This window comes from Conger conger, chromosome 7 (genome assembly GCF_963514075.1).
Source record: "Conger conger chromosome 7, fConCon1.1, whole genome shotgun sequence".
Lineage (NCBI taxonomy): Eukaryota > Metazoa > Chordata > Actinopteri > Anguilliformes > Congridae > Conger > Conger conger.
In genome coordinates this window covers 47,599,949-47,624,770 of record NC_083766.1, presented here as the reverse complement: position 1 = coordinate 47,624,770, position 24,822 = coordinate 47,599,949, and the positions used below count along the sequence as shown (strand labels likewise).

The following is a 24,822-nucleotide window of genomic DNA, read 5'->3' as shown; positions in this document are numbered from 1 at the left end:
CAAGGTACAATTTGAAAATGCATACACATTTTTGATTACTTCAAAGATGCATAAGCCAGACATTTTTGTGTCAGAGAAGATTTCAGATCAAAGGTTAAGTCTAAAACCATTGTAAATGCCTGGGGCACATTGTTGTGACCAGTAAGCAGTATATAAATTAACAATGTCTTATGTCTTTCATACACTGTCCAGTAACAAGCAAGCTTTTTACAGTGGTCGGTGAATTTTTACTTCTCTAACCATTTTGAGTTTTTCAAAGACTAAACCTTCCTCAAGATGGCATACCACCGCAAACCAAGGAATGCCAATGAGTCATGCTGTACCAAGAACTTAAAATCAGAGGTAATTGTAAGCTATGCTTCAAGTAAGGCTTAAACACTTACATTTTTCATCACCCTTGTTCACAAGTCACTCTGTCTAAAAGTTAACACTAAGTATTTTGTTGGCCTATGTCACTGTCCTAAATTCATGTGGCCAGCTAAAGCTACACATTATATGACAGTACAGTGGCTAAAAATATGCAAGATATCCACGCTTTAAAAAAAATAAAATAAAAAAATAACCAGCAGGGATGTAGACTTGAAGGGTCTGAAATGTATAGCCAATAGCACTCCACATTTGAAAAACACTGATTAATAGGCTAATAATTGGCTAAGCCAAGGAGTTCTAACACATCATAAAATGTTTTGCATCTCCGGCCTGACTGGTTCTAAACTCATTGTCTTGCTGATTTTAATTGCTCGTCATTGACAGGGAGTATGCACACATATTTACAGTTGTGCTTAATGTGGCCTACTTATAAAATACCCTTGCCACTTACTGGAAGATCATCGTGGGAATATATACAGAGGGCTCAATAATTATTGGCACCCTTGATAACTATGCACCAAAAAAATGCTGTAAACTAAGTAGTGTGCTTTATTAATGATTCGATGGAATCAAACAAAGTCTTGCATTTTTTCAAATAAAAATAAAAAAATCCCCAAAAGATTCCACAATTATTGACACCCCTGGTTTAATACTTTGTGCAAACACCCCTGGAAAAGATGACAAGATGTCTTAGAGAACACATTTGGAGGGAGTTTTGACCATTCCTTTGATTTTTCATGGTGTGTATGGCCACAACGTTCAATTTTGGTCTCATCTGACTATAGCACTGTCGTCCAGTCATCATTCCAATGAGGTTTGGCAAAGTTTGGCAAGATGCTTAGTTTTGTTTATTGTACTCAGAGCTGTTTGTGCTACCCTTCCAAGGAGTTTGTTGGTATGGAGGTGCCATTTTATTTATTTATTTTAGACTTGGTGACCCCAAGACACAACCAATCTTTGCAATTGCAATTCCTAAACTTAAATCCTGGGGTTACAGTACTTATAGCCTCCCTCATGTTCCTTACCATCTGTGGGGATAATACGAATCCTCTTCCTGTCAAGCCTGCAACCATTCAATATGTTTTATGTCTTTTTATTATTTCCCTGACAGTGCTACAAGTCGTAGGTTTAACCGTTTATGTATGTTTTCTCTGTACCCATTAGCCATAATTAATGACCATCTGTGTCTTCTGACAGTTCTTTGGCTTTTCCCATGCTGATGGTTGACAAATGGACCTTTAAACTGAGATTAACTAAATTAAGTGAAGTCGTACGGTTTGTTTGATTTTAGTTGCAATAATTGTTAGGGGTGCCAAAAAATGAAATTACTAAATAAAAATTATGGGAACATGACAGTAACATGGCAGCCACTCTATATGGTTTGACTTTATATGCTGTTGATGAATATATGTACTGCACTAATCCAGCACTGTATCACTGACTACAACAATCAAAAGCTCCTAATCAGAATAAAAACATTACTATAGATTTAGCACATGGTTGGCGTGCAGCCTTTCCCCTTTGTTTTCTTATAGCAAAAGGTATAAAAAGCAACTTAACAGCAAAACAAATGTGAGTAAAACAAGCTCAGATTGTGGTCAAAGGTGAGATGGTTGTGAAAACCAGCTGTCAGGCTCACTACAACTTTAGGCTGAATTTGGCCACACCTGATATCTGAAGGAATATTCAGTAAGCCCCAGACACCCAAAATGTCTCCAGAACACACCCTGTGACTGATTCAGGTGTGAACAAAGGCCTCAAGGCCATGTTTAAATTCTCCAAACCAGGTGTGGGTTTTTCTCCTTGATGGAGGGACATCCTAAATGGCCATTTTTCTTTCTCAAAAATAAAATGCCAACAGAACGACTTTGTTCCTCAAAGACTGGGAAGGACCTAAAGGGAGGGGAGGGAGGGAGGGAGGGGGAGGGGGAGGGGGAGAGGGAGAGGGAGAGGGAGAGGGAGAGGGAGAGGGAGAGGGAGAGGGAGAGGGAGGGAGAGAGAGAGGGAGAGAGAGAGAGAGAGAGAGAACGCTGCAGCATTTCTGAATTACCTATCCTCCCCCTGAGGACAGGAGCACAAAGCGGAGACATAAGGTAACAGCGGCCTGTTTGAACAGGTCGGCTCAGCTACCAAGAACACTTCACAGAACGGCCAGCTCTTAGGAGCCAACCACACAGCTAGCTCCAGCACAGCGCCACAATAACAGGAACACCAGCTAACATTAGCCACCTCTCCATACCATATTACCACCTAATTTCCAGTTGACCGTGGCCAAAATGTTTCACGTTTGCGTCCGTTCCATGTTTCACCACAATGTAGATCAGTTAGAACTGTTAAAAGAGGTGTGCTTTGTTAGGATTGGAGTGAAAACCTAGGATGGTAGATCTCCAGGAACAGGGTTAGGTAGCCCTAATGTAGGACTTGGACACAGAAAGAACTATCTAACGCTTTTCAATCACATTTGCGAACTACACAATTTTCACATTCAGAAAAATGTGCTGTTTAGCTTCAAAAACAAAAAGCAAGAGGCAGTTGAATAAAAATTAATTCAACCTTTGCATTAAACCATGATGGTGAAATAGTTTAGAAATACTTTATTTTAAATTATCCTTTTCAATTCATACAAGACTCTAATACGATTACCATGATAGATGTTGAGGCTTCACACACAATGAATACCATGCTGTTTACATGCAAGTCAATACGACCTGTATTCATATCATTTAGACGGATTCATTTTGTACAAGGATGAAATTTAACACGTCATCATGTACTAATGGGCGTGTATGTCTGTCGATTTTCTGTTCCCCTCCAATCAATATATTTTTCATTCTGCAGCATGCATTCACATTTGGTAAATGGTAAATGGACTGCATTTATGTAACGCCTTTATCCAACGTGCTTTACAATTGATGCCTCTCATTCACCCACACAGACACACACGGCGATAGGCTGCCATGTAAGGTACCAATCAGCTTGTTGACAGCAACTGGGGTTTAGTTAACTTGCTCAGGGACACACCCAGGGTGGGATCGAACCTACATCCTTGCGACTGCCAGATGACTGCTCTTACTGGAGCTAATATCTGAAGTCCCCCTCCTCATTTGAGCTCAGTCACATCGACTCCCCACCCTTCAAAAATTCCCCCAAAAGATCCGTTTTTACGTCATATCATGGAAGCTAGCACTGTTCTAACTTCCGTTTCAGCTCGTCTTTAAGGAAATAAAATACCCCCACTATCCAGTAGCAGTCTACCTACCAATGACATACATGCGCATGGACATTTTGCCATGTGGAAAGCATGACAAAGGAAATAAAAGTGTCAATATAGATAATATCAATCTTTCCCAGCTGAGGAGTTCATCCATCCCAAACAGCAGGACTGGGCAGCTCCAGCTCGTAAGGTTCAGTCAGAGCCTAACAATTTATAACTGCCCTTCAAATACAGTAGCAAACCGTTTACACCCGCAGCAACAGGTGAAGTGACTTCCTCTCCAAGTAAATGACTTTATTTGAATACTTAACGGCCGAGGCTAAGCAAAAACCACCAGACACTGCAGCCTTCCAACGATTCGCCCATTCGTGCTACTTCGGGCTATATTTCAAGGACAACTACATATTTCCAAATGATAAATTGCATGCAAAATAACATTAAGCCCCTCGTTGTTTTGATACACAGTCCAAGCAGTTGTAAAAATGAATCGTTTCTGGCAACCGAATGGCGCAGGGTTTACAACACCACAAATCTATCACCTCCGGGAAGGTCTGGAGGTGTGAATGCTGACACTGTTAATAGCCATTGGGAGAGACTTGGAAGTTGTAACACATGGATATAATCAAAAGATAATAAATCTGTATGTCAACAGCATTCACAAAAAAAAAGTGGAATACTTTCATCATACACAAAGTCCAAGCATATCTGCCACAGCATACCATGCAAAAGCCTGGACGTTAGATTGGGAGTAAAACATTACTGATAGATGGTGCCAACACTGGCTTAAGACAGTATTCAAAAGAGGAAAAGACTCAGTGGGTGGACTGGGGGTTTTGGGGGTATTTGTGGTTAAAATGGAACAATGTTTACATCATTTTTAATTAGATCAGCCAAGATAAAAAACAGAACCATGACTTGGAAAAGATCTTGTCCAAACAAGCTGGCAGTCAGACATGAAAGTGCACATTGAGCAATGTACCCTTTTTATCAGCAACATCTGACAATGACAATTCTCGACTTCTCAATGAAAACCAGTCAGCCTCTCTTTGTGGGACGTTTTAATAGGCCATCGATCCAAGATCTGGATTCAACCCGAGGCATATTCACACACCTGCCAGAAGTTAAACAAAACACCCTTTTAAAGTGAAGAACACGTTGGTGGCTAGACACACTACCCAATCTCCACCCATTTTGTATCCGACTGAATTTCAGTTCCAACAATCATCCAACATGTATGACCAACTGGGGTGACTGAACTGCTACTTAACTACTGATCAATATACATCTGCTATAAGCCATTTGTGGTAGAAATGTATAGCAGTTTAGAATAATTATGCAACTGAAAACATTGAAGGTTTTTAAGTTTGTTCTCCAATACAATATTGACTACGCATATACATGCAACGCATATAACATGCAGTACAAGGGGGCAAATTCTGATAAACAAATTGTCCAGTAGATTATATGAATACAGTAGAGTCGAAAACAGTTAAATAGGACCTTCCCCAAGTCACCAGAAGGGAAGCAACACGTAAAAAAAACGGTTCAGCATTATATTTTTTCAGCAGTATAAACATACGTCATGCCTTGAGAACAAATGTCTTCCACAAATGAATTTATGGGTAGCTTGTAACGGTCAAGTGACGTCAAAACATAAACACTTAAGTAAAAAGCTCAGCCAAGCCTGCATACATAACTGATCTGAAAATAAAAATCAGCACACAATGATCCACTGGAAACTGGGCTCAAACTCCGATGCAGACTAAATCATGAGATCAATCCACATCATGAGTCAATACTTAATTCCTAAGACATGAATACGTTTTACGAGTTAGTATTGTTAAATGGGAATATATGATTGAAATAACAGCGGAAAAGACATTGAGATGCGACAATAAAGGGTTCAGGGGGGTTGTACAAAACTATTACGAAAGTGTGACCGCCGTCCACCCTTTTGAAACACCCACCTGCATCAATTTTCCCTCTGCAGAACCTCTCAGACTGGCTCCGGCGAACACTCCTTCTAGAGTAATAGGCTTCCCCGTTTCTTGTTTCAGAAGTGTCACCTTGATGACAGCTTTGGGTGCCGATCGCTCCGACTCCACGGCGGCTGCCAACTCCAGGCCCGTCTGGCCGAACACCACCTGCAGGGCCGCCATTAGCAGCCAAGGCCAGAGCCCGGCCAATCGCCGCTGAGAAACGGTCATTGCACCGGCTGCAGCGGTGGGCCCCAGCCGCACATCGTGCACTGCAAAGCTGTCAGCCTACACCGTTAAGTCAGACCGGAAAAAAACTCCCGATGTATTTATCCTTTAAAGTGTACTACAACCTGTAAAATAATACGCAAAGTGTTACATCCAAATTTGCGTTGCACGTGGACCGTGTTAAAATCTTCGATTATACATGGTTTAAGGACTCCTGGTGCAACTCCAGTTTGAAAGTTCTCTCCACAGACAGCTTATTCAGAAAAAAGATACAAAAATTTGACATCTTTGCTGCTATGAAAAAAGAAGCCGTTAGCAACAAAAGGCAATACGCATATATAAAAATAATGCGTGGGATGGAAAAAAATAGTTTACTAAAAACAGGGGAAAAAATCTTATACTACGGATGATTGTTGCCCAATAAAACTCAAAACAGTGATTGCATATTTTAAATAACGTCAAAACAAGCTTTGTACTCTAGTTATGAAGCTTGCAGAACGTGTGCATTGATTTATACTCCGCACTGACACGTACTCCGGTTGGCTGGAACCACAACAATCTCGGTCCACATTTTTGAGCTGCAGATTGACATTGCGTTCTTTCTTAGTCGTTGGGGTATCCAGGCAGTATATGTCTAGAAACAGGACAGGTTTAACTTTTCTTGCCAAGAACTCTTCGGTTAAACTCCCGATAAACAGTCGCAGAAATGGCTAATTAGATCAAACGTATTCCATGTAATCCATGCTCGACTCCAAATAAAAAAGCGGACGTATAATTGAAATAGTAGAGTATCGCAGAGATATACATCAGATTTTTTTTTTAAAGTGCAAGAAAATCCTTCAAATGCAGCCCCGTTTCTAAAAGCAAATAGAAATGGGGAAAACTTCACAGAACATTTCCAAAACTTTGAAAGGCGAGCGTTCGTCACTTGTAAGCACCACTGGAATAGACCATCATGCTGAACCTGTAGCTAAAAGATTACATTCTCTGATGAAATGTAAAAAGCAAAAATATCATTGGAAACAACCCGTTGCATGTGCCCTTTTGTAACAGTACGCCGACAGAAATAGCTCTTGAGAAAAATATCTGAAAAAAGTTTGCTAACTATTTGTTTCTAGCTGGCGAGGTACTGAAATGTTTAACTCACGGATCCGTTGCAATGGTTAGCTGGCTATCGATAGCCAAGTAATGAGTTAGCTAGCAAGTCAAGTTCAATTCAAGCAAATTTAAAATCACGTGTATTTTCTGTGCCCAAAGTATCCACATGGCGGTTGATAGCTAATATTTCCTCTGCGTCTAAAACGTGTTCGCTGTTTTGTGTCACTTCCACGGTGATTATTTCCTCAGGTTTCCCGGGAGGTTAAATTAGCTAATTTCAGAAACGAAATCCTTTCGCGCTGGCGTAAAAACTGCAGAAAACGTACCAAACTTCTGTGGGTTTTCAGAGGCAGATTAAAAATTGTTTGCAATCAGCAAGAAAGTAAAAGTACTTCAAAGTGAATCTTGGAAATATCCAGATGTAAAATACGTGAGGAAGAAACGCTGTACATTTGCAAAGTCTCGTTGCCAGTTTCGTTAGCCTCCTTCCCCTGGGATCCCATTGACCGTCTACCTGCTGACTGCCTGTCACCGAGGGTGGAGCTGGAGAAGTCATAGGCGCCACTAACCAAAAAGGTGATATCGTGCTCCCTCTACTGGGTGAATAGGGTCAGCTGCACAGACGAACCTGGGAAATTAAGAAAATGCAGGAGTTCCCAAAAACGATATTACTGTGGTCATTAAAGGTTTTTGACACTTTTTTGAGAATAGGTGCGTTAATACCTGTGTCATGGCCAAATTCCCACAAATATATCCGTCTGCTATAGCTGGGCACATAATCACCCCCTATATCAGAATGGCTTTAGCATTAATACCAACTTTGATTCCCCAGGCATTATTGCAAAAGCTAATCAAGTTTTCAGTCGAGCTAGCTTTACGGATTAAATAGAGATTAAATAAAAATTAAGAAAAACCTTTGCCAAAATTGCAATGCCAAAAGTCATTCAGAATTGTTCTTATTCACAGGATGAATTCAGATGACATGCATGGGGGGTCTTTTAAAGTAATTTTTTTAAAAGGGCTGGGGGACTCCAACATGCACTTTTGAAACATACTATTGAAACTGATGCTTTGTTCAGTTTCCAAGAATTCCAGTTCATGTGTCTTACAGTTCATCACAACATTGCAGCAATGCAGCTCATTTGTGCTAGAGGGTAATAATCAAGTGGGAATTAATTCTTATCCAAAGAGTTTAGTCGGATAAAAGCCGGTGCGGGTGACATCTTTCATGCTGCATCTAGCTGAGAGTAATATGAGACAAGTACCAATTAAACCCATCAGTGGCTTTCTTATATGGTACAGGCAAGAGTGTAAAGTTGTAAGTTGTTTTGTCTTGTCCCTGAATGAAAAGAACATACGTTCACGTGCATGTGCATGCACACGCGCACACACACACACACACACACACAAAATGTTCTGGGATAGCACTTGTGTTCTTATCCCCTTTGTTCATTAGAGTCTCCGTTCAGCTTTGGGCAATACCTGGCCATATCCTCCTGCTTTTAGCTGCACCATACAAACTAACAATAGACCAGTGTTTCTGAACTCCAGTCCTTGGTGTGTGTGACCAGGTGTGTGAGTTCCTAGTTACAACAAAAACCAGGACTGGCCAGAACTCACACACCTGGTTTAACTAATCAAGGCCATTTTTGGTGGTTTGATTGATTCAGTCATTAAATCAGGTGTGTGAGTTCCTGATTGCAACAAAGACCTTCTGGCATGTGAGTCCCGAGGACTGGAGTTGAGAAACACTGCAGAGTAGACTGCATTCATAGCATAAACCAGAAAGAGATACAACCGACCCAAAGGCGAACAGTCTCCCCATGACTCACAGGGAGAAAATAAACTGCATTTACCGAAAACAAATCGCAGTGGCAAAAATGTATCCCACTCACTAAAGTTGCTAGTATTCATTTAATCACTGTCAGTATTATCCCCAAAAATGTATGTATATATTTCTGTAAATTCCCAATTGTGAATGTAAATATGATGCAAATTAACATAGGATTTGTGATTCATATCATTTTAAATATCTACATTTATAGCAGTTGGCCTACTATTTGGTTGTCACCTCTAGAGAATCAAATCAATGCTTTCATGCTTTCAATCAAACTTTACTACTTTACTTTATGACTTTATTATGCTCTAAACATGATTTCTTACAACTGTGTATAACAAGGGATATGTCTCTAATGCTTATACCCTCATTCTCCAAGACAAATGGAAGAAAAGAATACCTAAACAATTGTAACTGGAAACAGCACATATTTGCCATATGCAGTGTTGCCTCGCAAAAAAGAGGGTTGGGGTTTGAGTCCCAGCCAGCCGGATCCTCGTTCTCCTCGTTCTCCTCGTTCTCCTCATTCTTGCACGTTCTCCCCATGTTGGAGTGGGTTTCCTTTGGGTACCCCGGTTTCCCATACTCCTTAGGCGTACTCCTGCCATTGCTCTTGACCAAGGCCGTGGCCTCAGAACTGGAGTTGGTCCTACAGGCACTGTATTGTAGCTGCCCACTGCTCCTAAGTAGCTAGGAGGACAAATTATCCCATAGGGTTCAATAAGGTATATCTTATCACATACAATCAGTGAGCACTTTATTCGGCATTTATTAGACTTATTTTTTTACTTCTACTGCTGTAGCCTATCCACTTAGAGTTATGATGTGTTGTGTGTTCAGAGATGCTCTTCTGCATACCACTGTTTTAATGTGTCGTTATTTGCATTACTGTCAACTTCCTGTCAGCTTTGATCAGTCTGGCCATTCTCCTCTGACCTCTCTCATCAGTCTGCAGAACTGCTCACTGGATTTTTTTGTTTTTGTTTTTTTGCACCATTCTTTGCAAGCACCCAAGAGATCAGCAAATCCCAGGAGATCAACAGTTTCTGTGATACTCAAACAACCCGGTCGGCCACCAAGAATCATTCCACGGTCAAAGTCACTAAGATCACATTTTTTCCAAATTCTGATGGTTGATATGACCATTAACTGAAGCTCCTGACCTGTATTTACATGATTGTATGCATTGCACTGCTGCCACACAATTGGCTGATTAGATAATCACATGAATAAGTAGGTCTATTGAAGTAAATGTTCCTAATAAAGTGCTCAGTAAGTGTATGTGGGGCCAGTATTATGCGACTTTTACCTCAATGTTTTTGTTCACTACCTATATATTTTAGGATTATAAAATAAAAACTTGCCCCTCTATCCCTATACCTTTGTTCATAGCTATTTTAAAGGTACAATAGGTAATTTCGAACTTCTAACGGTCAAGAGAGCAACACCTTCAAACCACAACACTGTTTATCCCTCCCATTTCTGTGTAAACACGCTGACCAACCAATTTTCAACCAATGAGCTTGAATTATTGTAAAGTTATACAATGTTTTGGTACAGTGTCAGGCCATAAACTGTATATTTTGAAACACAGATTTAAGGACTATAAACACAGGCAGAGGGTGAGTCAACATGTCAGTGAGCCTTTTTTAATGATAGGAAGGGATTTACAATGGTCTTGTAAAAATGTTTTAACACAAAAAATCTTAAATCTAAAATATCCTGTAAAAGTTGAGAAATTTAAATATATATTTAAAAAAAGTAATACAATTTGCAAGCATTTGCAAATACATCCCATAAAAGTAGTAATGAACGGTTAATGAGCAAGGGATGGCAGTGATGGCTCAACTCAAAAATTGGGTAAAATAATGTGTTTATATTGGCAACTGTCTAACAAATACATTGCGCTTTGAATTGCTTCCACAATACTTATCCTTTTTTGTGGGAATTAAGCGCCACCCAGAGTCCATGTTAAGGTATTACACCAGTGTAAGAAAACCGGTCCCATTTCTCTGATCCATGCACAAAAATAAAACTGTCAGTGAAGTTGTTGAAAAATCATTGCATACTGTCACCATGATCAGCTCAAAAATGTTATTTTAGCCAGCAGATGAATTTTGGTAAGCGGTAAGAACATATTTTCCTCATCAACTCACTTTAATGTAGTGCAATCTGTCCCTACTGTTAAGTACAACAGGAAGGGATAAAGTGTTTACAAATTTACACTGGTAAGCATGGTTAGAAGCTGCACTTGTGGTAATTAATGTACTGAATTGTGACAACTGTTTAACAGCAGGCCTGAAAAGAGGAAAGAGACTGAGCAACTTCAGTGCTGGAAACATCTCCAGATGAAGTCACAAAAGTCAGGCCATTCTATGTGCACTACATATAATCATATGTACCGAACTTCATACAAAACAGGCAGTCTGTTTCTGCAGCACGATATCAGATCTGCTGAGTCAGTCCCTGCGGTTTAATCCAATTTCTATAGACTCGCCTTTTTCAATGTCTGACTGCCTACTTTTATTCTATTTTTATCGTCCTTGTCTATTTTAATTTGATTTATTGTATTTGTGTATTGTCATTCTTATTATAATTGACACTTATTTGAAATGTATTTATCTTTCTTCTTTTTTTTTCTTTTTTTTCCGCTGCTGTGAAGTACCTTGTGCTGTCTGGTTGAAAGGTGCTATAAAAATAAAGTTATCATTATTATTATTATTATTATTGTTATTATTATTATTACTATTATTATTATTATTATTATTATTATGCCTCACATCTCAGACCACTGAGCTTAATCTCAAAATGGCTGTTTTTAGAAGTGAAACCCAGTGTACCTTTATTTCTGTAAAAATAAATAAAATGACATTATAATGTCTCAAATCATCATTTAAATTGTAGATTATGATGAAACCACAATAATCTATAATGGCGCTTGATAATGGCACCACAAAAGCACAAGATACTTAAAAATGTGTTGTACATAAGCTAATAACACGCAATCAATACAAAGCAGTCGATGAGTTTAGTCATGAAACATGTTTTATGTTTATCGTAGATGGTAGTAACAATATTGCATATAATTTTAGACAATTAACAATATTCATTACTTAATATATTATTTAAAATAAACAATGTCAGAATCACAAAATAAACTACAGCATTAGCTTCAAGAATGCCTACCAAACATTACAGAAATGAGACAATGTATTTGCTTGGATAACTTGCAGTTACACTAAGTCAGCCAGCCATAAGTTTAAGTGAGAACTAAAAGACAATGTTCATAAATACAGCACTCAAAATACCACGATATCACAGTGGCAAATGTAGTGATCTGAGCTGAAAGCTGAGGAATATGTTTAAAATATGAATAAAATGCAATGTGACAAAACACAACAGTAAATTACAATAAATACTTCAAGAAACAACAGCAGACTCGTTAAGATGAACTATGTATATGGCATTGTATTTTCATTTTAATGTAAAGGCACATACTTGTTGCTGATTGATAACTATGAGCTTATTAAGCCAACTTCAGTGCCTATGGGGTAAATTAATATGAGGTAACCTCTCATTCTTGCAGGTCATTGGCAGGAGGAAACCTGCCCAGTGTTGTAAGATCAAATATAAAGATCATTGAGACATTTGCTTGGAGGATTCAGTGTTACAAAGGTCATTCGTTGTTCAAGATTGTTGTTTGCAAGCCACTTCCACCAAGAGATCTAGGGGTATAAAACAGCATAAATTTGAAATTGGCCACTGAGCCTAATATAACAGCATACATTTGAAATGGGCCACTGAACCTAATATAAGAATACAGGCGGGTGGAAAAGTTTGTAAACATCTAGACCGAAGTTGACTGGAACAGAAAATCCTGTGGGAAGTTGGGTTGTTGGGTTGACTATTTTTCGGCTATTGTGGCTTTTGGTACGCCATTTTGATTAACTAGTGTAGTCAATTTTTCTTTGTTATTTTGTTGGTTTAATAGTCTTAATGTTAATTTTGTCAATTTATATTGCACCCAAAGAGAGACAGATACAAGTGAACTATGTGCACTTGCTTTACTAGTGGTGACAAAAGTTGATAGCCAATTTTTTTCCCTTACATTATGTGACAGTTAACACATTACATATATAATTAAAGGCTTTTTTTTCCCTAAAATATTGTTTGCTATAGAATAGATATGCTATGTTACAAATTAGATTTCGAGGTACACTCTCAGAAATAAAGGTCCGAAGAAGTGTCTAAAAAGGTTAAAATGCTGGGGTGTTACCTAACTGCTGCATAGAATTGTGGCAAGAAGATTTGTAGCAAGGAAATTATGCTTAATTTTTATGCTTTTTTGCTTGGAAAAAGTACTTGTTTGTAATACAAATGTACTCCTTTGTATTACTGTAATTTCAGGGTACATTTGGGAAATTTTATCCTATAAAAAATATACCTCTACAGTGACCAGAGTTTTATTACAATGTGGACTTAAGAATGTGTATGATAGCATTGCAACTGCAAAGCAATTAAGTCTTACCAAGAGGCTTTTGTTGTCTGGAGTTCCTACTATCTTTGGTTTTGCTCGGGGAAGTTGACAATTCTAGTTTACAGCTGGACTCTGATGGACTAGTCTCCAATGTCCTTCCAAGGCATCTGGAAAGATTCTCCACATTCTTCAACACCTGTAAACAAATACAAATGAATGACTTTATTCATGAGTTACTTTTTTAAAACCTGCAACCTGATGTAAATCTGTTCTGATGGAATGAATTTGAACCATTAGCAAGCTGTAAGCAAACTGATTATCCTACTACCATAAATAATCGTAATTGTCGTAAGTGACACAATGGACATAACTTACTCGTTAATTAAGGGTTTTCATAATATTTTCATGTTTTTTTAGCTTTTCATGTCATCCTGGAGGCTTTGAATTATGTTTCATACTGATTCAAGTAAAACCATTGCAATGTTGGGAGGAGTTTGTAAAATGATTTCTCATGAGTCATGACTTTATGCAGACAATTTTTTGCATAATTATCGAATTAAGTTTCTAAATGTTAACACAGAGAGCTGACCACAAGAGGCGGAAGGGGAGAGGTAATTGGGCTCTGGCGGCAGGGTTAGGGCCTTTGCAAAAAACCTACGTCACTGCTCTTTGTGAATGTTTTGTGGGCGTTCTAGATACTAAAACCAGGAAGAGAACGCTGACATGCATGGGCACTTACTCTCTGGGAGAAATCCAAAGGCACCGATTGGCCGGACACTTCAGGAGATGATTTCTGCTCTCGCTCATTCAGTGAGACGGCTTCTGGAGTGCTGATTGCAGGGCCGACTACGCTTAGACTGATGGTCGTAGAAAGCTCTCGCTCCGATGCGGAGGTGACATCAGACTCCTCTGGGATTTCCACTTTGACCATGGAAGGTTTTGGGGAAACTTGCAGTTCATCGACAATCTGGAAGACCGTTTCCAGGTTGACATCGTTCCTCTTGACATCTTCGTTTGCACTGTTCTGCCAGTCCTGGCTACCAGGGTGTAAGAACCCCACAGGGTAGTTTGGCTAAAACAGTCAGGGTATAGAAACCACATGAGACATCAATGATGAAGCACTTGATCTACATAAAATGTTACAGACTGGACCAGTCATATCACTTGCAACAGCAATTTTCATAATTTTTTCTTTAATTCCCCTGGTCATAGTAAATACAAATCTGTGGGGTTTTGTTTTACACATCAATTCCCAAATGGTAATTAAAAACTTAATTTCACTCCAATACTGTATATTTACATCTAATTTGAACCTCACTCTTGTATGTTTTTATTTAACTTTGGAAGGTCTTGTTAACAATCACCCACCTGATAATAGCTATATTGTGAGAAAGGCGATGGAGGCTGGTGGACACATGCTGCCATATTTTGATTTACTGACCCAGAGGAACAGCACTGACATACCGCTACAAAAAAAACATGTACATAATGAATGCAAATAAACAAATTACATACATCTGACAATGACTGATTTGAAAAGATGAATCTATGACCTTGAATTTGCAGTGCTTTCTTTACAAAAAATAAATGACATGGATATTATAACGCTTTTTAACGATCTTTATCATCTTTTCAACTATTCGTCACACACATTTACACGTATTAGGAATTTGCTGTGGCGTGTTGGTCAGAGAACAATACGTATTAACAAAAACATTCAACCGTTAGAGACTTAAAAAAACATTTTAAGAAATTAAAAATAATAATTAAAAAAAACAATAACACCTTAAAATATTAATTACCTGTACTATAAAATCCAGGGCCAAATTGTGCATGATGAGGGATGAAATTGTTATATTTTTGTCCAGCCGTTAACACGCCCTGTGGACCCTGCTGAATATGCTTCGTTGGGCTGGACTGTGCAGAGCAACCTGTGTCGCTGGGGAAATGCTGAATGACTGACACTGGGATCCCTTTGTCCGTGAAAAAAGTTGTAGGGGATGCCGAATCGCCGTGTCCCACGACCCAGCCGCGCTGTGGGATTGGGGTTCGGTCATATCCCTTCAGGGCGTGCGGTCTACTAGGGTGGTACTGGTAGGAGGGAGAGTTACCGTCGTGGAATCCTCGACGGACCTGCCCGACAAACACTGAACCTGTACATAAGATATAACTGTATAAATTGGGCAAAGCAATGTACATTAATGAGATATCTACAAAAGTGCATTTTATGTAACCCAAAACATTAATATGTCTAGTTATCCAATTACTTTCCATCCTTTTCAGCCTAACAGTCATCGCTTACCACGTTTTATTATTTTGCTCTTATCCTCTTCGTGTGCACTGGATAAAAGTCGCTGGATACGACTTGGGGGTCTGCAGCTAACTTCTAATCCGGCTTCTATTTTTGCCTTGTTGCTGGTGGTTAACCGTTTTAAATTTACAAGCAATTCTGGGTGGTCTCGTTTGAAATTTAGGTTTTGGAAGCGGTGTTGTTGCTGCTGTAACCCTTCGGTTTTAATATCTCCATCTCCTAATTTATCCGCGCTGCCAGGACTCAGTTCTACCTTCCTGAATCCGTAAAGGTTTAGCTGACGAATAAAGCTCGTGAAATTCGTGGTTTTGAAAATCGGTTCCCCAATGGACTTCATTGGAGATAGTAGCTCCGTTTCAAACAACTGCTGATTTATTATGATGCCCTGGCCATTGTGATCCCAATGGATCGAACGATTCTTCGGGTTGTTCACAAGACACCAGAGTTTCGCGGGGAAGTTGTTGGGGTTAATTGGGAGGGTTAATGCTTCTTCCATGTCCAGATGATGAACAGCTAGATTAAGGGAAAGAAACATAAAATAATTATTCACTCATTTAACCATGTTTCGCTTCTTAGGACAACGATCAACACTTCACTCACACGCGGCCCTAATATCGCCCACGTTAGCTAGCCAACTTACTTATAGATTGATTGCTATCTTAGCTTCGAAAGTTAACGTATCCGTTAGCTACGGTTAAGCTGCGGTTTACTAGCGTTAGTTAGTTAGCTAAATCAATCAGACATCGTTTAATCTTATAGTAAGTAGCACACTCGGGTAAAGTATATATTTGTATGTTTTAAAGGAATTTTGTCAAATATCAACACATTCTAAGTACCTGTAATGCCTTCAAATGTGACCCTTCTCATGATATTCTGAAATTACTCTTCAGAACCGTTGAAAAGTGTTCCCGAACCGTTGGTGCACGTTCCCACTGATGGTATTTGAATGCCGAACAGCCCAGGGTTCTCGAGCTAGAACTGCACATACGCTAAGAGCACCAGCAGATTGCTCTCCACAGTCTCGAGCAAAAAGAAAGACTGGCATGAAATATGACATCTCAAAGTAATTTTATAAGTATAGTGTGCAACAAATACATGCCTAACATTGAATGACCTCATATACTAGTAGAGTTAGCTAATTGTATGATTGCTTCAAGAGGACTGTGGACTGGCTAGTTATTTGTTTATCTAACTGTGTCCTTTATATGCTGTATTTCTCTGACATAATTTGTATTAGAATATTCCAGCAGGCGGCACGGATGGTGCAGTGGGTAGCACTGCCACCTCACAGCAAGGAGGTCCTGGGTTCGAATCCCCGTCGGCCAGGGCCTCTCTGTGCGGAGTTTGCATGTTCTCCCCGTGTCTGCGTGGGTTTCCTCCGGGTACTCCGGTTTCCTCCCACAGTCCAAAGACATGCACGTTAGGCTGATTGGAGAGTCTAAATTGCCCGTAGGTGTGTGTGAGTGAATGGTGTGTGTGCCCTGTGATAGACTGGCGACCTGTCCAGGGTGTATTCCTGCCTTTCGCCCAATGTATGCTGGGATAGGCTCCAGCCCCCCTGCGACCCTGATCAGGATAAGCGGGTTCAGATAATAGATGGATGGATGGATATTCCAGCAGCAAATGAAAGGTTATGGTCTCAGTTATAAATATATGTACGGTATGGAAATTAGACGACTAAAGATCTCGCACTTGTGCCAAGCAGACTCAGCATGGGGTTGGATGACATAGGGTCGCTAGGTACAATTTGAGATCAGCGATTAGTTTACAGGAAAGCTTCCTCCCCCACCAATTTTGGCTCTCAAGATTCCACTGTGGGTGGCAAGGATGGTGCAGTGGGTAGCACTGCCGCCTCACAGCAAGGAGGTCCTGGGTTCGAATCCCTGTCGGCCGGGGCCTCTCTGTGCGGAGTTTGCATGTTCTCCCCGTGTCTGCGGGGGTTTCCTCCGGGTACTCCGGTTTCCTCCCACAGTCCAAAGACATGCAGGATAGGCTGATTGGAGAGTCTAAATTGCCTATAGGTATGAGTGTGTGAGTGAATAAATATTGGGACATCGACACAATTCTCCTCTTTTTGGCTCTATACACCACCACAATGGATTTGAAATGAAACAAACAAGATATGCTTTAACTGCAGACTTTCAGCTTTAATTTGAGGGTATTTACATCCAAATCAGGTGAACAGTGTAGGAATTACAACAGTTTCTATATGTGCCTCCCACTTTTTAAGGGACCAAAAGTAATGGGACAATTGGCTGCTCAGCTGTTCCATGGCCAGGTGTGTGTTATTCCCTCATTATCTCATTTACAAGGAGCAGATAAAAGGTCTAGAGTTCATTTCAAGTGTGCTATTTGCATTTGGAATCTGTTGCTGTCAACTCTCAATATGAGATCCAAAGAGCTGTCACTATCAGTGAAGCAAGCCATCATTAGGCTGAAAAATCAAAACAAACCCATCAGAGATAGCAAAAACATTAGGTGTGGCCAAATCAACTGTTTGGAACATTCTTAAAAAGAAAGAACGCTAAGAAAGTTAGCTAATTGTATGATTGCTTCAAGAGGACTGTGGACTGGCTAGTTATTTGTTTATCTAACTGTGTCCTTTATATGCTGTATTTCTCTGACATAATTTGTATTAGAATATTCCAGCAGGCGGCACGGATGGTGCAGTGGGTAGCTCAGCAACACCAAAAGACCCGGAAGACCACGGAAAACAATTGTGGTGGATGACAGAAGAATTATTTCCCTGGTGAAGAAAAACCCCTTCACAACAGTTGGCCAGATCAAGAACACTCTCCAGGAGGTAGGTGTATGTGTGTCAAAGTCAACAATCAAGAGAAGACTTCACCAGAGTGAATACAGAGGGTTCACCACAAGATGTAAACCATTGGTGAGCCTCAAAAACAGGAAGACCAGATTAGAGTTTGCCAAACAACATCTAAAAAAGCCTTTACAGTTCTGGAACAACATCCTATGGAAAGATCCCTTGTATTTATTGATGATGTGACTGCTGACAAAAGCAGCAGGATGAATTCTGAAGTGTTTCGGGCAATATTATCTGCTCATATTCAGCCAAATGCTTCAGAACTCATTGGACGGCGCTTCACAGTGCAGATGGACAATGACCCGAAGCATACTGCGAAAGCAACCAAAGAGTTTTTTAAGGCAAAGAAGTGGAATGTTATGCAATGGCCAAGTCAATCACCTGACCTGAATCCGATTGAACATGCATTTCACTTGCTGAAGACAAAACTGAAGGGAAAATGCCCCAAGAACAAGCAGGAACTGAAGACAGTTGCAGTAGAGGCCTGGCAGAGCATCACCAGGGATGAAACCCAGCATCTGGTGATGTCTATGCGTTCCAGACTTCAGGCTGTAATTGACTGCAAAGGATTTGCAACCAAGTATTAAAAAGTGAAATTTGATATATGATTGTTAGTTTCTCCTATTACTTTTGGTCCCTTAAAAAGTGGGAGGCACATATAGAAACTGTTGTAATTCCTACACCGTTCACATGATTTGGATGTAAATACCTTCAAATTAAAGCTGAAAGTCGGCAGTTAAAGCACATCTTGTTCGTTTCATTTCAAATCCATTGTGGTGGTGTATAGAGCCAAAAAGATGAGAATTGTGTCAATGTCCCAACATTTTTGAACCTGACTGTATATGATGCAAACACCCCTCTTTCCATGCATTTACAGGCTATTTATGCACATGTTTAGTTAACATTGAGAAAATGGGCATCCTAACTTTCAGAACACTTTTAAGCTATTATTATTGAATGGAATAAGTTAATATGCTATTTACATTTTTTGACTACTTTCTACTACTGTCTGCAGTCATATCATTGATGAAGACAAATTAGCCCATTCCACTGGCAGCCATACAGGCCATAACAACTCCAAAATGTTTCACAGATGAGGTGGTATGCTTTGGATCATGGGTATTTCCTTTTTTTTCCCTCTGTACTTTCCATTACGGTAATCTTTGTCTCATCTGTCCACAAGACTTTCCAGAAATCTTTAGGTACTTTTGAGCAAACTAATCTTGCCTTTCTGTTCTTCTGGCTTATCAGCAGTTTGCATTTTGGAGTGTACCCTCTATAGTCCTGCTGGTGTAGTCTTCTACGTATGGTGGACTTTCAGAAATATACACCTGCATCCAGGAACGTGTTCTTGATCTGTTGGGCCAATGTCAGGGGGGTTTTCTTCACCATAGAGAGTATTCTCTGGTCCGCCACTACAGTGGTCTTCCTCAGTCTACCTGGTCTTTTGACATAATTCAGTTCACCAACTTTCTTGTTAATAATGAACCAAACTGTTGACTTGGGCATGCCCAGGGTTTTTTTCAATGTTCCTGATTTTCATTCATGAGCTTTTTTACGGCCATCTTAATTTGCATGGACACTGCTGTCTTCCTCATGTTGTCACACCCCAACAACAATCTCCAAAGGCAATTGTAAAATCTAGAATCAAGACTAGACATCAACAGCTCTCTTCTGCATTCACTAAACACAAATGAATACACCTGCCTGATGAAACACATCTGTCACATCTGTGAAGCAAATTCAACAAATACTTCTCGTACCTTAAAATGGGGGGACCATATACAAAAGGTGCTGACATTCCTAAACTACTCTCAAATTAAAACTGACAGTCTGCACTTTAACCTCATTGTCATTGTATCCTTTCAAACTGAAGGTGCTAGAGTATAGAAACAAAATAAGAAAAAAACTGTCACTGAATTATGGTGCTCACTGTATATCTTGATGGTTACCATTGAGATAAGACCGGGAGACAGCGTCCACTTTCTAGTCCCATGGAGTCCTATGGGAGCTACTCAATGGGGAGGTAAAGTGGATGACCTGCTGAAGTGCACTTCTGTTATACTGCTAAATGCTATTCTAGCGCAGTTCATCATAGATGGCAGCAGCAACAACTTTATATTTGCAAACGGAGCATTGAATCGTTCTGCAACCACAAAATTACAACGCTCTGTATCATCAGCTCATATGCTATTTGGGGGCTGGTATTTATTCTTCCTTTCTGTTACTCTGTAAAGTGACTTTTGGACAGTCTTCTGTGAAATTAATACAAATAAAATGTAATTGAATTGACATAAAACCATGCAGACCAATTTCAAATGAAATTTCCTAAATCTTAGATCTTCTTATGTATGGTTCAGAAAATAAATTGGCTACTGAAGAGTAACTAGTTCAGTGTGAAGACTTCAAAAGTATGGCTCAAACTAATATTATTTGAACAGGGTAAGTTTGTAGTTTAAATTGAATTTCTTTCTTTTTCTTTTTTTTTGCACCAGAGGCTTGCAAAACTGGTATACCTCGAGTAACCACTGGAGTTTTTTTTATTCATTATTATTATTATTATTATTATTATTATTATTATTATTATTATTATTATTATTATGTTAATTAACAAAGGAATATAAAACGGATTCAGTATACAGGGGATAGTATAAAAAACATAACAAAAACAAAAGAGCCAGGGGTATACCACACCAGACAAAAATATAATTAAATATAAAGATATCCTTTATATATCCTTTTTGTGAGTTCAGTTAGAAAAAATTTTTTAGGACTAAATTTACATTTATGAATTAAAAATATTGCTAGCATCAATATCAAATTTATTATACAAAATATTTGTCGTCTTGGGTTATTGAAAAAAACAAACCAGAGTAACCACTGGAGATTGCGATCTTACGCATCGGGTTTTACGTCACAAACAAGGAAGTAGCCTCGACGCAAGTATATGACGTATGTGCATGCCGCCGGAAACACACTTTACTGGCATCGACTGGCAAATAGCAAAAACAAAGAGGGGTAGTAGTTGAAAATAATTATCTAATTCGTTAACTTAGCTCATTTTCGCCCCAGGATGGCCCTGGAAACGGTACCCAAAGACCTTCGTCATTTACGAGCGTGTCTCTTGTGTTCTCTTGTTAAGGTAAAGACGTCAAACTAGTGAAGAAAACAGCTAGGCTAATTAATGGTAGCTAGAGCGAGATAGTTTGCTAATACATTGCAAGCATTCTTGCCTTCTTGCCTTCTAACGTAGGTTACTGAACATATATATATAATAGTTTTATTTGGAACCAAAAGCTGTGGTCCTAACACATCGACTAATGGTAATTCTTAAATTCACCTCTTAAACTCTAAATATTGGTTTTCCAGCTAATTGTGTTAAGGTACCTGTCGCTATTTTATCATACACGTAGCTAATGTTACAGAAAACCTAAAAAAATAAAATAAACGTTTGCGAACATTATCACGTGTTGGTTTTGGTTAGTAACTGGTAAGAATATAACGTTGCATTTCAGAGTTTATGAAATTCATTACTATTAATGTATTTTATTGTAATTTCACTGTTTAGTATGAATTATAATTGTATAATTATAATTATAATTGTATTTAGAGACTACCAAATGGTGTCTGTCGACATACGTACTATCTTTAAAAACAAGTTGTACCTTATTTTCAGCTGTGAAACACAGAAGCATGTGCTCGTAGTTAATTTATGTACTATAAAAACCCACACACAAAATCTGGATACGGCTACATGAATTAGACAGTGAAGCACAGCTTCTCTATAAGACTAACGAATCTCCTCTCAATTTTAGACCATTGATCAGTTTGAATATGATGGCTGCGACAACTGTGAATCCTACCTCCAGATGAAGGGAAATAGGGAGATGGTCTATGAGTGCACAAGTTCTTCTTTTGACGGGTATTTGTTTTATTTTTCCTGTTTAAGCATGCATATGAAAGTAAATATTTGTGATTATAGCAGTGCTTTGAACCTTGATCCATTTATTTTTTTCAGGGTCATAGCAATGATGAGTCCGGAAGATAGCTGGGTAGCCAAATGGCAAAGAATCAGTAAGAAATATTAATGTTATTGCACAGCAATGATGTTTGAATGGGTACTGTTTTCACATGGACTTCACCGTTGTAGTCTCTGCTTTTCTTGGTGTGCAACAATTTAGCATTATAATAATGAATATAAAGTTGAAAATAATTCGCATCACATGCACTGCCGAGGCTCCTGCTGCCTCATATGTAACATTCTCATGGTGTTTCTGCCATGTAGTGGCAATGTTATAACAGTAGTTTAGTTAACTGTGTTATCAACTGCTCTAATTGATCAATTAATTGCAGTAACATTGAAAACCAGCAGGTCCTGTGGCTCTCCAGGATCAGGGTTGGAGACTGTTCTCGAGAGCTGTCTTTGTGCACTGAGGCACATTTCATAGAATGTATCAAAAATAGGAGTTACAGTGGAGTAGTGGGGATTTGAAAAAACCTTGGAACTATTCATCACTTGCATGTCTATTTTTCAGGCAACTTTAAGCCCGGAGTCTATGCTGTAACAGTGACTGGACGGTTGCCTCCAGGTATGTGCCTATGAAAAGCAGGGACCTGTTCTCTGCCCAGCAACCTCACAGCTCAGGATTGGTTGTTACTTGGCACTCTCACTGAGAAAAGCACTGCACTGTCCGTACTCGTATACAAAGATTGTCTGCAGTTCAGTATTCCTACAAAAAATGTCAACCTTTCAAGTGGGACTATGTTTTGTGGGTTTATGCTGATTTTGTCACTCGCGCTATTATTTTAATGGCCCATTTAATGTTTGACGCAGATTTAAAAAGCAAATTAATTTTTTTAGAACTTAACTTTTTTTTTTTTTTTTCGAAACACATTGGTCAGCATCTTGAGAGGCTGAAGGTGTATTACCCAATTTTCTCACGCCACTTAATGGCATTCCTCATGCTAAGGTATGGAAGTGGTTGTGACCTTTTCTGCAGGAGTGAAGGCAGGGTGTATCACTAGGAATTCCTTTGGACAACCACCTAAAGCACTATCCCTCAGCCTCGTGTCAATGTCTTTGCATCATGAGCGATCTTTTAAGCTGCTGGGTGTTTGCCCTTCCTTTTCTCTGCAGGCGTTGTGAGGGAACTGAAGAGCAGAGGAGTGATCTACAAGTCAAGAGACACAGCTGTGAAGACATAAGCACAGCACCACGCATCACTCAAGAAGCCTTTCACCTGTCAGCATATCTCTGAAATGCCATTCCTGTAAAAACCACACATTTTAGCACTGTTGTAAGGATGAGTCATTTGTCTTTTTTTTTTTTAATTGAACATGTGCATATTTTCATGATCAGGGTCATCTATGGAATAGTCTTGTTTTTGTTTCAAGTAGTTTATGTATTTGTTAAATACTAGGTATTGATTGATATGGATATTAGAGGACTATTATTAATTGTGTTTGGGGAATGATATACATACTATAATGTGTGGTGTGTAAAATGACCTTTTTTTTTTCTTTTTTCTTTTTTTTTTAGGAAATTAAATGGGGTTATATGTCTTATTGGACATGAACATGCATAAATCCTCCTTTTCCCCCCCAGACTCCCCAGAACAATGAGGCAGTTGACATCTTAATAAAGTGTATGAATTGCTTTTATGAAAATTCCTCTAACAAGATTTTAAAAACAATCCTAAAACTAACCAGTGCAGAGAAGTGAGAATTGGAGTGATATGTTGACTTTTTTTGTACCAGGTAAAAGCCTTGCAGCAGCAATTACACTAGCTGCAGGTGGCGGAGGGAGGTCTGGCTAAGACCAAACTACTGGAAATTACAGTAATTGAGACGAGATGATATAAATGCATGAATAACTATTACCAAGTTGTGAAATGAAAGGAAGGGCCTCGCTTTGGCTGTGGCTTGTAGTTGGAAAAAGCTGGTTTTAATGACGCAATTTATGCGTTTGTCAAATGTAATGGTGGAATCAAAAATAAGACCCAAGTGTTTGGCATGGGGTTTAGTAGAGTGGGATAGAGGCCCTAGGTTTGCTTTACATCTTTAAAACGAAAGCTTTGATGGATGCAATGATATTTGCTGAAGGCATCTCAATGAAACCATAATCACATTTGTTATACTGTTTGAAAGGCAGGTGGTGGCAGTCTGGAGCCATCTGGAGCACAGAGGCGCTGCACTTTCATTGACTTTGATAAATATGCAAGCAAATACATCAGCATATGATTATGTTTTGGTGGTTTGCAAATTCATGAAAAGTATACATTTTGAAGCGTGAAATGTTGGTGTTCAGAAACTAGGAAATACTGGAAGAAATCTTGATCCTGAAAATAAGAATAGGCTAACGTATGCTACTTTGTCCATTTGCATTTTATTTTGCACTTGCTAATCCATATTTATTATGATGCAGTAAGCCAAAATGGATACTATTCCACAACCCTTTAGTTTTGGAGTCTTTTATTAAGTTTTGGCAA

At 39.1% G+C, this 24,822-nt stretch overlaps 3 protein-coding genes across 4 annotated transcripts in view; 1 reads left to right on the top strand and 2 right to left on the bottom strand.

The window, feature by feature from the left end:
- Positions 1–7,381, bottom strand: part of LOC133133297 (E3 ubiquitin-protein ligase RNF43) — a 97,464-nt gene extending 90,083 nt beyond the window's left edge. Inside the window, exon 1 of the mRNA XM_061249404.1 lies at positions 5,551–7,381. Coding sequence (XP_061105388.1) covers positions 5,551–5,790 — 240 coding nt within the window. The 5' untranslated portion in view covers positions 5,791–7,381. The remainder of the gene's footprint in view (positions 1–5,550) is intronic.
- A 114-nt stretch (positions 7,382–7,495) lies between these two features.
- hsf5 (heat shock transcription factor family member 5) lies at positions 7,496–16,006 on the bottom strand. The gene is made up of 6 exons (XM_061249403.1): positions 15,502–16,006; positions 15,002–15,352; positions 14,568–14,635; positions 13,939–14,271; positions 9,212–9,412; positions 7,496–7,513 (listed from the first exon to the last, which is right to left on the bottom strand). The coding sequence occupies exons 1-6, from the start codon at positions 16,004–16,006 to the stop codon at positions 7,496–7,498; spliced, it is 1,476 nt and encodes a 491-aa protein (XP_061105387.1).
- Positions 16,007–21,282: 5,276 nt separating this feature from the next.
- Positions 21,283–24,001, top strand: supt4h1 (SPT4 homolog, DSIF elongation factor subunit). Of its 2 annotated transcripts, none has more exons than XM_061248775.1 (5): positions 21,283–21,476; positions 22,150–22,256; positions 22,353–22,408; positions 22,870–22,923; positions 23,472–24,001. In XM_061248775.1, the coding sequence occupies exons 1-5, from the start codon at positions 21,408–21,410 to the stop codon at positions 23,537–23,539; spliced, it is 354 nt and encodes a 117-aa protein (XP_061104759.1). In that variant the 5' UTR covers positions 21,283–21,407; the 3' UTR covers positions 23,540–24,001. The 2 variants fall into 2 exon arrangements, with proteins under 2 accessions (XP_061104759.1, XP_061104761.1); XM_061248777.1 differs by lacking the exon at positions 21,283–21,476 and adding an exon at positions 21,584–21,657.
- Positions 24,002–24,822: the final 821 nt, after the last annotated feature.

Bases quoted from the DNA above. Each gene is read 5' to 3' on its own strand.
- hsf5 (XM_061249403.1), bottom strand. From the start codon at position 16,006: ATGGAAGAAGCATTAACCCTCCCAATTAACCCCAACAACTTCCCCGCG. The intron at 15,353-15,501 runs GTAAGCGATGAC...TCTTATGTACAG, and splicing joins GAGCAAAATAATAAAACGTG to GTTCAGTGTTTGTCGGGCAG. The intron at 14,636-15,001 runs GTAATTAATATT...CCTCTGGGTCAG, and splicing joins CCCTGGATTTTATAGTACAG to TAAATCAAAATATGGCAGCA.
- supt4h1 (XM_061248775.1), top strand. From the start codon at position 21,408: ATGGCCCTGGAAACGGTACCCAAAGACCTTCGTCATTTACGAGCGTGT. The intron at 21,477-22,149 runs GTAAAGACGTCA...TCTCAATTTTAG, and splicing joins TCTTGTGTTCTCTTGTTAAG to ACCATTGATCAGTTTGAATA. The intron at 22,924-23,471 runs GTATGTGCCTAT...TTTTCTCTGCAG, and splicing joins GACTGGACGGTTGCCTCCAG to GCGTTGTGAGGGAACTGAAG.